The sequence below is a fragment of the Scomber scombrus genome, chromosome 10 (assembly GCF_963691925.1).
Source record: "Scomber scombrus chromosome 10, fScoSco1.1, whole genome shotgun sequence".
NCBI classification, from domain to species: domain Eukaryota; kingdom Metazoa; phylum Chordata; class Actinopteri; order Scombriformes; family Scombridae; genus Scomber; species Scomber scombrus.
Window position 1 is genome coordinate 305,708 of NC_084979.1, and position 17,849 is coordinate 323,556.

Genomic DNA, 17,849 nt, shown 5'->3' on the forward strand with positions numbered 1-17,849 from the left:
AGAACTTTGAAATGTAAAATATATATTCATATGAAAAATAATGTTTTTTTCCATCCAAAAGTTCAATTACCTATTTAGAAATTCCTTAAAGTATTTCCTTCTTCCCACTCTTTGAAAAATCCAGACTTTCTTAGTATATTTCATTCTTAAATTAAACCGCTGGACACAACGTGTCTCCTACTTCAATGTGAACTCCATTCTCAGTGTATGTGCGCTGGAGAGTTCAAGTTTCACCATCACTCTGATGTAAGCTACAAACTACACTACAATGGCTCCAAATCAGTTGTAATGTCACTAATGATGCTCATAGGTACATGAGTTAACCAGAGATTTAGGGTGAGTCCAGAGAAACTGACCTTGTTCAGCAGAATGTGAAAAGACTCTTCACATACATCACTCCACACAGTGAAGGAGCAAGAAGAAAAATGGAACAGAGAAACGTTGACAGAGAAAAGGTGTCCATCAATGCTGCTTGGAATTTTCCACTTCTCACAGAAAATGTGGGTGGATCTTTTCCTCATTTATTACAAGATAGCCAATTGTGACAGCCCTGGCTTAGCTGAGTCCTCTGATTCATGTGTGCCTGGCTTTTGTCGGCGTCTGCATTGCTACTCGCAACTGCATGCAGTAAAAACCATTTCCACAAACCATTTCTCACCCAGTGGGAAACAGAAAATGTTGTCCTTTTCAAATCCAACTTCACCTGTACACTCATGTCTCATGTCATAGGAAGGACCATAAAAGTTTTTGCAATATTTACAGATGAGTTACAAATTAAAGGAAAAACCAGCATTGTGTGTTAGTAAGGTGCTGGGCCACCATGTGCTGTCAGAACAGTTTCAGCATGTCTTGATATTGAATCTACAAGTCTCCAGAACTCTTCTGAAGGGAAAAACACCAGTCTTCCAAAAGATATTCCCTCATTTGGTGTTCTGATGATGGTGGTAGGGAGTGCTGTCAGTCCTAAATAAGGCTGTGCAATATGACAATATATACCATGTGATGATAGGAAACGGCTATCGTTTCATATAATGCTGTATCATTTATTGTGTTGCTCATCATACTCTTTCACAGCAATATTTTTCATCATTAATTAATTACTCCTGTTGGCTTTTTACTCACAAAACTTTTATTACATTTACAATAATGTTTACCTTACAATTCACAGAAAATGTGCTTCATCGTGATATTTATTGTTAGTGGGTTATGACATGACTGATACCAGGACATGAGATTGTAGTCATATCGCACAGCTCTAGCCCAAAATCTCCCCTAGGTGTTCAATTGGGTTGAGATGCAGTGACTACAAAAGCCATAGCATATGATTCACATTATTTCTATACTCACCAAACCATTCAGTGAGACCTCATGCCTTATGGGTGGGGTCATTGTTATCCTGGAAGAGACTACTCCCATCAGGATAGAATTGTGTCATCATATGACAAAAGTGAACACTCAGAACAATAGTCTTTCAGTGACCGATCCATCTAAGGGGACAAGTTAGACCCAAACCATGCCAGCAAAATGCCCACCACAAAACAGAGTTGGTCACTGTAGGGGTTAAGTACTCAGATCTGTACCAGTTTTCCTTAATTTTTCACCCATCTATATCTACATTTGTGTGTGAAACAGTTTATCCAGCTATCTCCATTTCAATATTTTCCTAAGTAGAAGGTGGCAGCCCTAACCACATGACGAGACGTGAGGCACCTTGGAACACAATTTGATTTAAGGCAAAAGGAAATCTCAAAACCTGTTTTATTCTTTTCAGTCTGGACAACGGAATCTGAGAAGATTGTAACTGTGACCTGCTTGCTGTGAATTTCTGACAAGTTTTGATTTAGTGCAGCATCAATTGTAACAGTTTTCTCCCAGAGCACTTGCACCTATTCTCTACTTTTAACAATGTCACTGTTAGTATTGACAGCCATCTCTCCAAGGCTGAGAAGTTGAAGCTCAAGAGTTTGCAATGTAATGAGGAATGAAAGGTGCCTCCTATTTGCTGCCAAGGCCTTGGAAAGCCAGGGAAGGGGAGCAGTGGAAGAGGAATTGGATTTTGCAGGTTCCTTTTAAGAGAGTCACACTGCAGCATGGCAACAATCACGGATCCTAACTTTCAACCTTCCAATAATGGATGCCTTAGTCATGACATTGGTCAGGTGCAGTGGAGACAGGAACCCTTCAGCCGGATGTTGCATATGATTGATGTAATTTTGGAAAGAAGCTATGTAGAGAGACTGCTCTCTCTTCTGCCTTAATTCCATTGACTATGTTGAAGGACTCATGAGCATTGTCACAAGCTTCCAAATGTTGCACCAATGTCTTAAAATGCTACTGTTGTGCCTCTCAAAGAGTGTCTAATCTCTTGACTGGGTTTAAGCACTTATGACATTTCTAAAGAAAAAAAAAACAGGATGAAATTGATCTGTACCTCAAAAAAGAAGAACTGGGTTTCTGTTCTTATTTGTATTTGCTTCTAGTTATTTTGGTTCTTACTTGTGCCATTAGATTGAAACTATAAAGGTAGATTATATGAATTTAAACTCTTAATCTAGTGGCAGATATTGATATTATAATTCAAACTTTCTACCTCTACTTTGTCATATATCTTTCTGCAGAATCATTAGAATTATTTTTTTTAACCTGTAAAAGTTAGGCAGTTTTACTACTGTTGAAGATGGGGATGTGTTAAAAACTCAACTTTGAAGGACTGGGTATACACTCAAGTCCTGGTGGTGTATTCCAGAGTCAAGTATTATACTTTATACTTGTCTTTAATGATATGTCTACTTATTTACTACCTCAGAGAAAAGACAGGAGACTGTCTATCTAACTGCAGAGAAAATGTCTGTGTAGAATTTTATTTTTGTCAGAGCAAGCACAAGTACTTTGTAGCTCTATAGTTTTTTACTGAGGTTAGCTCACAGCAGAATGATGTCTAACACAAGTACAACTTTGTCTGTCAGTTCATACTGCATATGTGCTGTTCTAATGTTGTCTGTGCCTCTTCAGTCTGGAATGTGTACTTTGTTTGATGAATTAATGTACAGGCAACACTTGGGTACTGTGGATGCTCATTGAGCATCTGAAAACAACACTATTCCAAAATGGTGTTTTGCTCCAATTGATGCATATGTGTCAAGAAAAAAGCCAAACATCTGCTGAATTCAGCTTGTCTAGACCAGCTGATTATCTGCTACAAATCTGTTACATACCCATGGTAGACTGAATACTTTATCTTGTTATTCTTTAATCAGACAAAATAAACAGTTTGAAGAAGTTAGTGAGCGCTCTGGAAATGATGATGGTATTGGTCATTATTTTCTGACATTTAACATTGTGACAACTCCACACTGATCTTAAGGAGTTATTGATGGCAGTTGGGTCATAGTAATTTTAATGGTTACAAATTTGGAAATTTTCACCACTTAAGTAAAATACCTCAAATGATAAGGGCCTCAAGGTGGGATCTGAATTATGAGAAGACTGTCCTTCCCAGAAAAATAGCAACACTGATATGTTGTAGTTTTATCTGTAAACTTGTTCATTTAGTGATCTGTCAATGTGTAAAACTAATCAGGAAAGTTAATGTAATGTTTGGAATGCACCAAGAGGCTGAAATTGTCTTAGTTCAAAGGTAGTGACAGCTGTTTCATAATTTATTTTGGAGTTTATTCGCTGTCTTGCCAAATTGACAGTGTATATTAAATACATTGTGGCTAAGAAAATACACCATACACATGCTACAAATACAAGGTCAGTGGTGGCTCATCAGGTGCCCCTCAGAAGGTCAATCAGATATGCTGTCAAGGAAACCACAACTCCAGGACCTCGAGTCATAAATGTGTCACTTTATTAGACTATTATGTCAACTGGTGCTGCATAATTTATGACATGTTTAAAAATGGGATAGTGTGTATCTACATCAACACTTCCAAGTCGATGCATTCCAGACTGAACAGACGTAGAGAAGAGGTACAGGGCAGAACACGCAGGGAAAAGCAGGCTTGGTTTCACAGAATGAGTGTTCAGTACTGTTGTGTAACCTGCATTTAGGTTGGCTCTGAGAACCACTACAATGTAGGCTGCAATTATTCAGCACCATTAATAAAAAAATACATTTTGCATTAGGTCTTAGTATTATCACTTAATAGACTAGAGGACAGTGAAAAGAAAAGGAGTTGCCATTTTCTAATTGTCTGAACATAAAGTACTACAAAATAAATGAATCTTTAGATTGCCACTGTATTCTTGTGTTTTTCCAGAATGGAAGTGACCTGTGTGAAGGTGGACGTTTGTAGGGATGTGACGAGATGTAGTGCAACATTAAAATGTGACGATATTTCTCGTCGAGGTGAGCTGTCTTGCGAAGCCGGGGAGTAATAGAGCGCACACACCAAAAAAAAAACGATCGATTTTCTATCCGCCATTTGCACGTCATGTCTTCTCGTTATAATTTCACCATGTGGATCAATTCATATTATTAAAGTAGCAGCCCTCGTTCTAGTTTGTGAACTAACAGCCTCTACCTGCTGAGAAGATCTCAGTCAGAAATAGGAGATGGGGAGAGGGGCAGCGGTAGGTTGACCTCTTCAATGAAAGCCTGAGTAGGAGGAGCGGGAGACTCAGTGCAGCTATGGAAGCCTAATGATGCAAAAAATAAAATTAGTCACACCACCAAATTATAACACTATTTAGAAGTATGTTTTTCCACTTGTGTATTGGTGTTTTTTTACTAGCAATATGTTATAATTTGTGATAATTTGATTCTTTATTTCATTTATATTTATATACTAAAATTATATTCTTCATACTTCATTTTTGGTATTTGTGATTGTATATCATTTTTGGTAAATATGGTTATTTCCATAAATACCAAAATTATCTATCTATAAAATATCTATATGATGGGGTGGAGGGGGGGGGCCTTTTACAGTGCTGCATACTGCATATAATAATTCATACTTAGAAAGTAGAACGGAAGTGAAATTCATTACAAGATGATTAGTTAAAACATTTCAAAATGCATCTGCATTATTTTGCATTTTGTGACTTTCAGTCAAATAAAAGACTATTTTTCCAGTCATATATTTCATCATTGAAATTTTCTTGAAAATAATATTAAAATCTCGTCTCCTTCTTGTGAACCCAATATCGTGTATCGTCTCGTGAGCTGAGTATATCATCACACCCCTAGTCATTAGTGATCCTGCCTCTATAGGGTCCGTATATCATCACACCCCTAGTCATTAGTGATCCTGCCTCTATAGGGTCAGTATATCATCACACCCCTAGTCATTAGTGATCCTGCCTCTATAGGGTCAGTATATCATCACACCCCTAGTCATTAGTGATCCTGCCTCTATAGGGTCCGTATATCATCACACCCCTAGTCATTAGTGATCCTGCCTCTATAGGGTCAGTATATCATCACACCCCTAGTCATTAGTGATCCTGCCTCTATAGGGTCAGTATATCATCACACCCCTAGTCATTAGTGATCCTAACTCTATAGGGTCCGTATATCATCACACCCCTAGTCATTAGTGATCCTAACTCTATAGGGTCCGTATATCATCACACCCCTAGTCATTAGTGATCCTAACTCTATAGGGTCCGTATATCATCACACCCCTAGTCATTAGTGATCCTAACTCTATAGGGTCAGTATATCATCACACCCCTAGTCATTAGTGATCCTAACTCTATAGGGTCAGTATATCATCACACCCCTAGTCATTAGTGATCCTGCCTCTATAGGGTCCGTATATCATCACACCCCTAGTCATTAGTGATCCTGCCTCTATAGGGTCCGTATATCATCACACCCCTAGTCATTAGTGATCCTAACTCTATAGGGTCCGTATATCATCACACCCCTAGTCATTAGTGATCCTGCCTCTATAGGGTCCGTATATCATCACACCCCTAGTCATTAGTGATCCTGCCTCTATAGGGTCCGTATATCATCACACCCCTAGTCATTAGTGATCCTAACTCTATAGGGTCAGTATATCATCACACCCCTAGTCATTAGTGATCCTAACTCTATAGGGTCAGTATATCATCACACCCCTAGTCATTAGTGATCCTGCCTCTATAGGGTCCGTATATCATCACACCCCTAGTCATTAGTGATCCTGCCTCTATAGGGTCCGTATATCATCACACCCCTAGTCATTAGTGATCCTAACTCTATAGGGTCCGTATATCATCACACCCCTAGTCATTAGTGATCCTGCCTCTATAGGGTCCGTATATCATCACACCCCTAGTCATTAGTGATCCTGCCTCTATAGGGTCCGTATATCATCACACCCCTAGTCATTAGTGATCCTAACTCTATAGGGTCAGTATATCATCACACCCCTAGTCATTAGTGATCCTAACTCTATAGGGTCCGTATATCATCACACCCCTAGTCATTAGTGATCCTAACTCTATAGGGTCAGTATATCATCACACCCCCTAGTCATTAGTGATCCTAACTCTATAGGGTCAGTATATCATCACACCCCTAGTCATTAGTGATCCTAACTCTATAGGGTCCGTATATCATCACACCCCTAGTCATTAGTGATCCTAACTCTATAGGGTCCGTATATCATCACACCCCTAGTCATTAGTGATCCTAACTCTATAGGGTCAGTATATCATCACACCCCTAGTCATTAGTGATCCTGCCTCTATAGGGTCCGTATATCATCACACCCCTAGTCATTAGTGATCCTGCCTCTATAGGGTCCGTATATCATCACACCCCTAGTCATTAGTGATCCTAACTCTATAGGGTCCGTATATCATCACACCCCTAGTCATTAGTGATCCTGCCTCTATAGGGTCCGTATATCATCACACCCCTAGTCATTAGTGATCCTGCCTCTATAGGGTCCGTATATCATCACACCCCTAGTCATTAGTGATCCTGCCTCTATAGGGTCCGTATATCATCACACCCCTAGTCATTAGTGATCCTAACTCTATAGGGTCCGTATATCATCACACCCCTAGTCATTAGTGATCCTAACTCTATAGGGTCAGTATATCATCACACCCCTAGTCATTAGTGATCCTAACTCTATAGGGTCCGTATATCATCACACCCCTAGTCATTAGTGATCCTAACTCTATAGGGTCCGTATATCATCACACCCCTAGTCATTAGTGATCCTGCCTCTATAGGGTCCGTATATCATCACACCCCTAGTCATTAGTGATCCTGCCTCTATAGGGTCCGTATATCATCACACCCCTAGTCATTAGTGATCCTAACTCTATAGGGTCAGTATATCATCACACCCCTAGTCATTAGTGATCCTAACTCTATAGGGTCCGTATATCATCACACCCCTAGTCATTAGTGATCCTAACTCTATAGGGTCAGTATATCATCACACCCCTAGTCATTAGTGATCCTAACTCTATATCATCACACCCCTAGTCATTAGTGATCCTAACTCTATAGGGTCCGTATATCATCACACCCCTAGTCATTAGTGATCCTGCCTCTATAGGGTCAGTATATCATCACACCCCTAGTCATTAGTGATCCTGCCTCTATAGGGTCAGTATATCATCACACCCCTAGTCATTAGTGATCCTAACTCTATAGGGTCTGTATATCATCACACCCCTAGTCATTAGTGATCCTGCCTCTATAGGGTCCGTATATCATCACACCCCTAGTCATTAGTGATCCTAACTCTATAGGGTCCGTATATCATCACACCCCTAGTCATTAGTGATCCTAACTCTATAGGGTCAGTATATCATCACACCCCTAGTCATTAGTGATCCTGCCTCTATAGGGTCAGTATATCATCACACCCCTAGTCATTAGTGATCCTGCCTCTATAGGGTCCGTATATCATCTGTTTGTTTTGCCAAAAGTTGAAAAAGGATGTTTGATTTTCCGTTTTTCAAGATTTGGTAATGAACTTGAAAGTATCAAGAAGACATCCTGTTATAGTTCCAAAATGAAAGTTGTGCCAACAACTGGTACACGACCTGGCTGTAAACTGAACATTCCAGCAATGCTCAAATAAGCTGTAATACAAGGTAGCACTGCCCTATGGTTGAAGGTGTAAATATAAATAGCCCACATATATATATATATATATATATATATATATATATATATATATATATATATATATATATATATAAATATATAAATATATAAAACTGAAATTGTTTTATTACACACCAGCCCCTAAGGGATTCTATCACAAGTCAAAACAATTCATTTTAAAACATTGAGCCATAATGTTGTATATTTAAACCAATTTTCTCTTGTCTTCTTTTACCTATTAACAATACTTCAAATATACCAAAGTTTATCTATACAATTACCAATATTTACATGATCATTATTTAGGCAGCATTGGCAATATATGACCTTATATTCTACTCTCAGACAAACACATTTTTGTAAATTTTTTTTTAACAGAATATATGTTGACATCCACAAGGTATGGAGTCATAATAGTGCTATAAAAAATGATAAATATGTACAAGAATAAGAAAAGAAATATGGATCTATGTCTGTCTATATATCTATACATATCTATATATATCACTATATATATATATATCACTATATATATCTATCACTATGTCTATATATTTAAATATATATATGAATATATATATTTATTTATATACATTTTCTTGTCACTTCCAATTTTGCAACTTAAATCAACTCCTATTTCAGTATTCTACAACTTCCAAGGTTGCGTATTTAAAAATTATAACTGCATTATATTATTTTCTTAGTTTGTTCTTAAAATGTGGAATGGAGCACGGCCTGCTGGGAAAGGGAAGAAAACGGCTCGTCCAATGAATGAACAGTTTGCAAAATCGGGTCAAGTCCAATTCACAAATGTAGATATAACAGGTTTGGATCAGGTGTGAATAATGATGAGTCAGGGGTTGTTTTCCTGCATTTATTTGCTCCTGCATAAGACATAAAAACACATGTACCTGTCTTCTGCATTGTCTGCTCCCTCATCAATGCAACACAGCACTGTGTGATTTAATTGATTTTCTTTTACAATGCATATAAGTGTACTCTTACACTTTACTGAATACAAGCTATTAAAACAGAGAGGAAAACACTTGGTTTTTAACTAATAAATCTCAAACCATAATAACCAATATGCGAACAGTGACACCAAGTGGACAAAACAAAACACTGTATATGTGGGTAAACACAGCGAAAATAATTACATTTAACAAAGGAAACATACCTGCAGAAGACATAAAAACACATGTACCAGTCTTCTGGACTCTTTCTGCATTTTCTGCTCCTGAACAAGTAAAATAACAATGAGAAAATGTATGCTAAAAGGCTCTGCAGCGCTGTCGGGTTTACATTGCGCAGCAGCCTGGTAGTACAAAAGGCGCGAAAACAAAAACATCCATAAAAGTATATTAATGGTTAAAACAACATAAAACAGCTACCTGATGTTAGCGGTATTTACATTATATAATATGCGCCAAAAATGTCAACATAAAGAGATCGTTTTTCAAAGAAAACTGTTAAAAATCACAGCAGCAATACCTAACACAACTTACCCTCATCAATGCAACACAGCACTGTTAGGAGCTGACTTGATGACCTACGGAAACCCAGGAGGTACAGAAAGAGGTGACAGCCAAAAAGGTAGTTTCCTCAGGAAACGCAAATAAAAATAACAATAAAATAAAACAACTAATTGAGATAAAATTCACAAATATTCAACAAAATGAATAAATGATAAATAAAATTCCCAAATACAATTTGAAAGCAAAAATTAATAAAGTGCATTTTCTACCTCTGTTACATAGACAACATATTTCTGGTGATTTTCAAGACGAAGTTCAACATCTACTGCAGCAGATATTTTTTCTGGAAGTGAGCACTATATAACTGCGTCTTAAAAATCTCCAGTAATATGCTGTGTATATTTGTGAATCTGCTGACGGAAGCGCAACACAGCTGGAGCTGTTCTGTAAGGTAACCAGTTAAATTGGAAACAAGTTGGCACATAACGCCGGGGCCGGTGAAAAAATTCCCGGTGGATTTCAAGGCCTCACTCCGCCGCTGGCTATAGCTGACTACTTTTGTTTTGACATGGCAGCGGTTTCTGCAAGTACGTGTCACGTGACGGTCCGTTGATGGAAGGATAATTGTCTCGTCGGCTATTTTCACTTCACAATGAAACGAAACTTCAACAAAAAAAATACAGAGGACATGACCTCGGTGTCCTGAATGGTAGCTACGGCCATGCTGTTAAGCCCACTATGAATATTAATATACGCCAAACCATGTGTATCATAGCTACATGTATGACGTTTGCAGCAAAAAAAAAGTGTGAAAATCAGTTAAGAATTCAGGGAGTTATGATTGATTAAATGTGCTGACACTTCATTGCACCTGCCAAACAGATTACACTGAGTGGAGCGGGTGACCTGTCCAAGATGGCGGCCCCACGTCTCGTCAGCGCCAATAGGCAGTAGCGGTCGATGCAGCGTCTACTCTTTATTATGTCTATGGTGCCTATAGCCCCATTTCCTGCAGGACCTTTACAGGAACGTCCTCTCACTCTGCCTGTTTTTTCAATAGACTTTATTTTCATTTCCATAATATACAAAAACTCTCGATAGGAAACGTGCATTCTTTTTACAATACAAAAATATCTCCATTATAAATCAAATCTACAAGGCTATAGACATAAAAAGATATACTAATAAAATATAACAAAAAGGAAAAGAAAATACAAGGCACTTCATTCATATCATAAAAAAACTTCAAAAAACCAAATATTTCGTTGCAATTTCACTCAATTTACAAACTGGCTTGTATACATTTAAGAACTTCAAAAAAGAAAAATATTTATTTAGTTAGTTTTTAAACCAAACTATTGAGGGGGGGTTATTTTCCATTTGCATGAATGGATGTGATATTTACCCAAAACTATGATAATATTGACCACTTCTGAAAATTCTTTGGTAAGATTATTTTTATATAAAAGAATCTGATGTTTATCAAATGGTGATATTTTATATTTTATTACCTATCCATTAAAAAACATCCTGCCAACAATGTGATGTCACTGTACAAGAATAAAAAAGATGTTCAGTAGTTTCACAATCCAACATGGCTCAACCTCAAATCCAAACCTTTTCTTTAATGTTTCTGCTGCTGGATAATAGCCATTAATAATTAGGGCCCGAGCACTGACCAGTGCGAGGCCCTATGGTAATTGTAAGGATTATTTTTCTGACTTTTTTTCTTACAAAGTGATCGCCTTTTTGACAGCCTAAACGTGCCCCAAAACTCACCAAAACTTGCAATCATGTCCGTTCCAGCGAAAAATTTGATATTTAAAGGATCACGGAAATGGGTGACGCAAAATGGCTCAATAGCGCCCCCTAGAACATTTAAAAATTCAAGCCCCTCAACTAAGATTGACGTAGACAAACAAAACTGGGACGACATGCACATCATGTGAAGTCGCGCCAAAAAGTCTCTTGGACCCATACCCTAACACCAACAGGAAGTCGGCCATTTTGAATCAAATTATTGATTTTGCTGCCGATCGTGGCATCATATTTGAGCGAACTAGTCCTAGGGATTTTATCACACCAACTTCAAATTCACACAGAATCATCTTGAGACATTGTAGATGAAAGTAATCAAAAACTTTGTGATTATTGTCAAGACTAATATTAGGGCCCGAGCACTGACCAGTGCGAGGCCCTATGGTAATTGTAAGGATTATTCTTCTTCTTTTTCTGACAAAGTGATCGCCTTTTTGACAGCCTAAACGTGCACCAAAAGTCACCAAATTTTGCATGCAAGCCAGACCCAGCGAAAAATTTTATAAATGGTTAATGGTTTGCATTAATGGGCGTGGCAAAATGGCTCTATAGCGCCCCCTTGACAAATGAATAAAATTGAGCCCCTCGCCACAGATTGACGTAGACAAACGAAACTCGGTACACATGTACATCATTTCAAGACGCACAAAAAAGTTTCAGGGTTCCATGCCCTAACACCAACAGGAAGTCGGCCATTTTGAATCGAAATTGGCGATTTTCTCCATTTCCACACATCATATTTGAGCAAACTAGTCCTAGGGATTTTATCACACAAATTTCAAATTCGCACAGAATCATCTTGACACATTGTAAATGTAAAGTTATCAAAAACTTTCTGATTAGGGATTCAGTTTGGGCGTGGCGGTGCTGACAATTTCCTTCGCCATTAAGCAGGAAATCCTTATAACTCCTACAGACATCGTCCGATCTACACCAAATTGATCACGCATGTAGAGGGTCCCACCCTGAACACATCTATGCATCAATACTGTGTCACATACACAGCGCCACCTACTGGACACAGGAAGTCAGCCTCATATGACAAACATTATCCGATTTATATGAAATTTACAGGATGTCTTCTCCACATCATACACTACAACATGACATATAATTGGTGAGTGCTCTCTAGCGCCACATAGTGGACACAGGCAGTGATATTTCACCACATCATGCAACGTCAAATAAAAGCCTGCGTATGAATACGTCTACCTGCGCGCCCTCTGACTGCGTCACAGCCGGACGTGCATGGGGGGGTGAGGGCCCGTTCATCGCTGCTTGCAGCTTTAATTTTTAATTGCAATTCTTTGGCTTTTGGGGTGATTGGCCATTTCAGATATTTTGTAAATTTGTTTATAATTTTTAGATTACTCTCTCTTATTCTAATGTTTGTTGCCCTTTATTACCATAAAAAAGGTTCTGCATGAACATCTTTCTTATTATTTTATTATTGCTTTTTTTAATCAATAATTAGCATTTGTTCAATTTTTATATCTGGTAAGATTATCTGTACACTGGAATGAGAGAGGAAGAGCACTGCATATTAAATGTTTTATTGAAAGAGTTGAATTGTAAGATTGAACCATGTTCATCCAACAGGTCAGCAACAAACATTATTTTCTTATCATACCATTTTTGATTGTATAAGGTTTTTCTATTTGATGTAATTGCTCTGTTGGTCCACAATGTGGAGCCATGTGGACTAAAATTGTGGGTAAATATAATTTTCCAGTATGTTAACACTTGTTCATGAAATTTTGACAGTTTCAAGGTAATTTTGTGACTTCAAAATCACATTGTAACACAAATTCAAACCCTCCTAATTTTTTAAATATTTTTTTGGGGATGTGAAACCAGATAGATTCAGTTTGTGACAGAAAGGCTTTTATCCAATTTACTCTAAACATCCCAACCATTGATTCTATATCTAGTGTTTTTAAACCTCCTTTATTAGTATCTTTGACCAAATATGACTTTTTAATATAATGTGTTTTATTTCACCATATAAAATTGTATATTATGGAGTTTGTTTTCTTAATGTTTTGAGAAGTAACATACAAAGATTGGCATGGATAAACCAATTTCGATATGCCCTCCGCTTTCGATAATGTTTCGGCCAAAAATGTATATATCTCTTATAAGTAGGGATGCTCGATATTGACTTTTCTGCCGATATCCAGTATTCCGATATTGTCCAATTCTTAATTTCCGATACCGATATTTGCAGGCTTTTTACACCAAAACTATTAGGTAACAACACAACATATCTCCTATTGTTGAATTAACACATTATGCCTAATTTTATTGCGATGCCCCACTGGATGCATACATAAATGCAACATGGCTTTCCAAATGTAAACACTGTCTGTTCAAAATAAGAGAACAACTTCAACTTAAGTTATGGAAAAAAGTGCCAATATGGCACTACCATATTTATTATGCTGCTTTGCAGTCATTGCAAATTACAAATTTACTATCCGTAGGACACACTTGGAAATAGTTCCAAACCACAGACATAAGCCCCGTTTCTGGAGGCGGGACCTTTACAGGAACGTCCTCTCACTCGGTCTTCTCAGCTGCTGTGTCTCTCTCCTGCAGTGGAAAGGGGCTCATAACAGATTAGGACCCAGATAGGACCCACCGGACTCTGACGGTGACGTACAGAGGCGACTCGCCGAAAACATAACAAAGGAAATGACAATGAGGAGGTAAAAACCTGATTTCTGGTTTGGCGTTCGTGTACATGGCGGTGGACGCTATGAATTTTATAGCCACGGTTAGCGACCCACGGGTCTAGCGTGTTGTTATTGTTATACGTCATCAAGCGCGCGCCTTAAACGTCCCATGCTGCGTTCAGGCAGGCTCGGAAATGCTGAAGCCTACAGAACAAACATCGGTTATAAAAACCCGATACCGATACTTCCTGATATTGCATTTTTAAGTAAATATCGGCCAATTCACCTCACTTTTTACAGGAATTGACATTATCTCAACATCTCTACAAGGATATAGTGGAAATAGTTCGCATTTGTCCAAATCTCCGGGCCTGGAGACATAGTCCTTATAAAAGAAAGAAACACAGTTCCAAGCTGACAGGAAATGATGCCACAGTTGTAATTCCATCCGACAACTGTCATCCAAGGTGATATGGCCGTGGAGGGATGGGATGGTGGCGGATACGGAAAGGAGATGCGACAGGAAGGCCCGGCCTTGGGGAATGATACTGATGGCGTAGTTAAGGTGGCCCAGCAGGGAAAGCAGCTGCTGTTTCGTGCACTGGGGAGCCAGGAGGAAGTTGGAGATGAGGAGACAAATCCTGTGGAGTTTGTCTGTGGGTAGGGATGCTTGGAGTAAAACAGTATCTAAGGTTATGCCGAGGAATTCGAGGGAAGTGCCGGGACCCTGCGTTTTCTCTGGAGAGAGAGGGACCCCGAGGTCGCAGAATGCTGCAGTCAGGGTAGTGAGGCCGTGGGCGGGCGGAGAGAACGGAGGTGTGACGGTGAGGAAGTCGTCAAGTAGATGAACGACGTACGGGAGTTTACAATTATTAATCAGGATCCAGCACAGAGCCTCGGACAAGGAGTCGAAAATTTTTGGGCTGCTTTTACACCCGAAAGTCAGGCGGACTGCGAAATAATAAGCACCCTTCCAGGAAACGCCAAATAGATGCCAGTAGTTGGGGTGGGTGGGGAGGACTTTGAATGCGCTAGTAATGTCTGCTTTGGACAGCCACGCACCTTGACCTGCGAGCCGGATCAGCGAAATTGCGTGGTCGATTGTGGCGTACCACATGGAAAAGTCCGGGCTGGGGATGAGGCTATTAATGCTCGGGACGGTGGAGCCGTGAGGGGAAGAGAAGTCGATGACGAGTCTCTTTTTACCGGAATCTTTTCTCGTAGCTATACCTATTGGATTGATCCTAACTAAAGGGAAAGGTGGGCTGGAGAAGGGGCCGATCATGAACATGTTATGTACTTCGTCGGTCAGAAGCGCGTCGACCGAGTCCGGTTCTGACGTGGCTGACTGGAGATTATGGCAGTGGTAAGAAGAGACGGGCATGACCTTCAAGCCGGGATGGAAACCATATGTAAAACCGTGGATGAGGTAATCCACAAACTGGCGGTCTGGGTGTTTATATAAACTACTAGCTAGGGCAGGGATGTTAATGGGAGTGGCCAAGTACTAGGTGTGGAGGAAACGACAGGCCGATGCGTTGCAGCCAAGGTCATTTAAATTATTGCACACCATCTGACCGCCCTGGAACAGCGTAGGTCTCCCCCGTCTGTCCAGGCCTTTGGAAAAGGGGCCGAGGGCGGCCGAACGGCTATCGGCTGGTTTAGGAGGGATGGAAAGCGGAGGGGCTGCGGAAGGCAAGCTGAAGGTGGCGGGCTTTGGTCTCTGAACTGTCGGAGGTCTAGGCAAAGGGGCGGCGAGTGTGCATGCCGTGGCCGGGTGGGATGGGGCGCCGCATATTTCACAATTGAGGGAAGAGCGGGCCGCGAAGACACGGCAGTACAACTCGCTATCCAGTGTACCCCAGTACGTCCCCTGATTAAACTGACTAAGTCTGCCTGCTGCTTGGGATGCAAAGAGGAGATGGTAGGTGTAAAACCCGTTACCTCCGAACCGCAGTGAAAGCTCGAGGATGGACGACAAACATTAGTCCAGCTCTGACCTGCGGTCAGGGAAAGATGTGCAGAGAACGTCACGATATAGTGAAAAAGTGAACACGAATTCTGTGGGAGTGAGCTCTTTAGAGCGGGAAAGAGGTTGCTTTATTTCTACGGGGCCTATGGAAGTTTGCAGCTCCCTGGGGAGGTGGGAAGTGCTCGTGGAGGGGAGAAGGAGAAGTGCAAGGTCAACATAATTACCAGCCAGGATCTGTTGCCTAAGTGCGGTGGGAACGGGGGAAGGTTGGGCGGGTGTGGCTGCGCGGGCTGGACGCAAGGCGGTGGCGAGAGTATAGCTATGAGGTGGAAGAATGTAACCGGGAACTGTACCGTAACCTGCTGTAGAGGGAAGAAGTGGGTTAGTGGCAACCTGAGAAAAATAAGGTACATGTGGGATATGGGGAAGGGGGGGGGGGGGGGGGGGGGGTAAGGGTAGGGGTAGGGGTGGGGAAAGGAAGAAAGAGCAAGAAAATACGGGTGGTTGACCAGAAACACCGTCGGGGCTGCTGAGGTGGAAGCCGTCGGGGGTGGAGCCACGGAGGCCGCTGGAGGAGGGACAGAAAATGTAGAAACCTGAGGAGAAAAGAGAGGGGGATGAAGGGATGCATGTGCACGGGATGGCTGTGAATATTGCTGGTGAGTGGAGGAACGAAACGGCTCTGGTTCGGTGAGAGCAGGCATGGGTTGCGAAGTGCCCAGGCTCAGAAGGGGAGCAGCTGTGGCAGGCTGCCGTGCCATGAAGTCGTTGACGTCACCGCGTGCGTGACGCCGGGATCCCGGAAGTGGCTGGGGATTGCGGTGAGTGAGGCCGGTGTGCTGCTGCGAGTCGGTGAAAAGTTTGAAAAGTGCCGACTTGCGGTCCGAGTTGCTGAAACGGATGTTCCGACGCTTGAGCTCCTGCTTTAGGCGGACGACGGTCCAGGCCGAAGCAGTAGGAGCCGGGAGACGGTCGGGAAGCTGGCGGTGGAGTGGTGGCTGGAGAAGGGCGGCGGTGGGGAGCGGCGTCCCTAGAACACCGTCGGCGGGATCGTCCCCTGGAGTCGCTGCTAGGTGTATCCCATATAACAGAAGCAGTGGTTGTGGAAGAGGGACTTGAGCCCCGGGGACGGTTTGAGCCCCGGGGACCTGGGACAGCTGTGCGCTGCCGAGGTCGCCGAAGTGACTGGACTCCAGGTGATGGGATCCGGACCGGGAGAGCCGTCTGGGCGGCGAATAGGTCGTCGTCGTCGGAGGCATGCAGGCTGATCTCTGAATCCATAGTACGCTCAGAGGCGTTTCTAGACCCCCTGGGGGCCCTAGGCAAGAAGGACCATGGGGCCCCCCTGAATAATGATGAATGAAGTCCAGGACTACGGATCAGTAGAGAAATCTTTTATTAAACAATGAATATATAAAATAAATCATATATATATATGAAATGTGTAAAAAATCCCAAGCGCTCTACCAAGTGTCACTTATCAATCAATGTCACCACCTAGCTAGGCTGCTAGCTCGGCTAACTGGCAAAGGAGCAGGGTCGGGTTTATGCTAATTGTTGGACCCGCCCGCTAAATCCTGAACACAGAAATGTTAAAACAGTTTGTGAAGCCTAGCTCCACAATTCTTGAGAAATACATTTATGACCTATTTAATGTGTTTAGAAGAAAATGGCTGAATTCAGTTGTGTCGCTGATATGGAGCGATATCAGCCGTCTGTCGGGGCCCCCCTACTAGCAACTAGCCAGTGACAACTCGGAAAGGGCCCTGTGCGGGGCATTTCCGATGCGTTGTCGTTGCAGCGTCTGAAGCAGTTCCATTATTTTGTCATTGACGTCA

General features: G+C 41.2%; 1 protein-coding gene across 1 annotated transcript; it reads right to left on the minus strand.

Moving 5' to 3' along the window:
* Window positions 1-14,301: 14,301 nt before the first annotated feature.
* On the minus strand, window positions 14,302-15,423 carry LOC133987208 (uncharacterized). The gene has a single exon (XM_062426497.1). It carries the CDS (start codon window positions 15,421-15,423, stop codon window positions 14,302-14,304), a length of 1,122 nt encoding a protein of 373 aa, XP_062282481.1.
* Window positions 15,424-17,849: the final 2,426 nt, after the last annotated feature.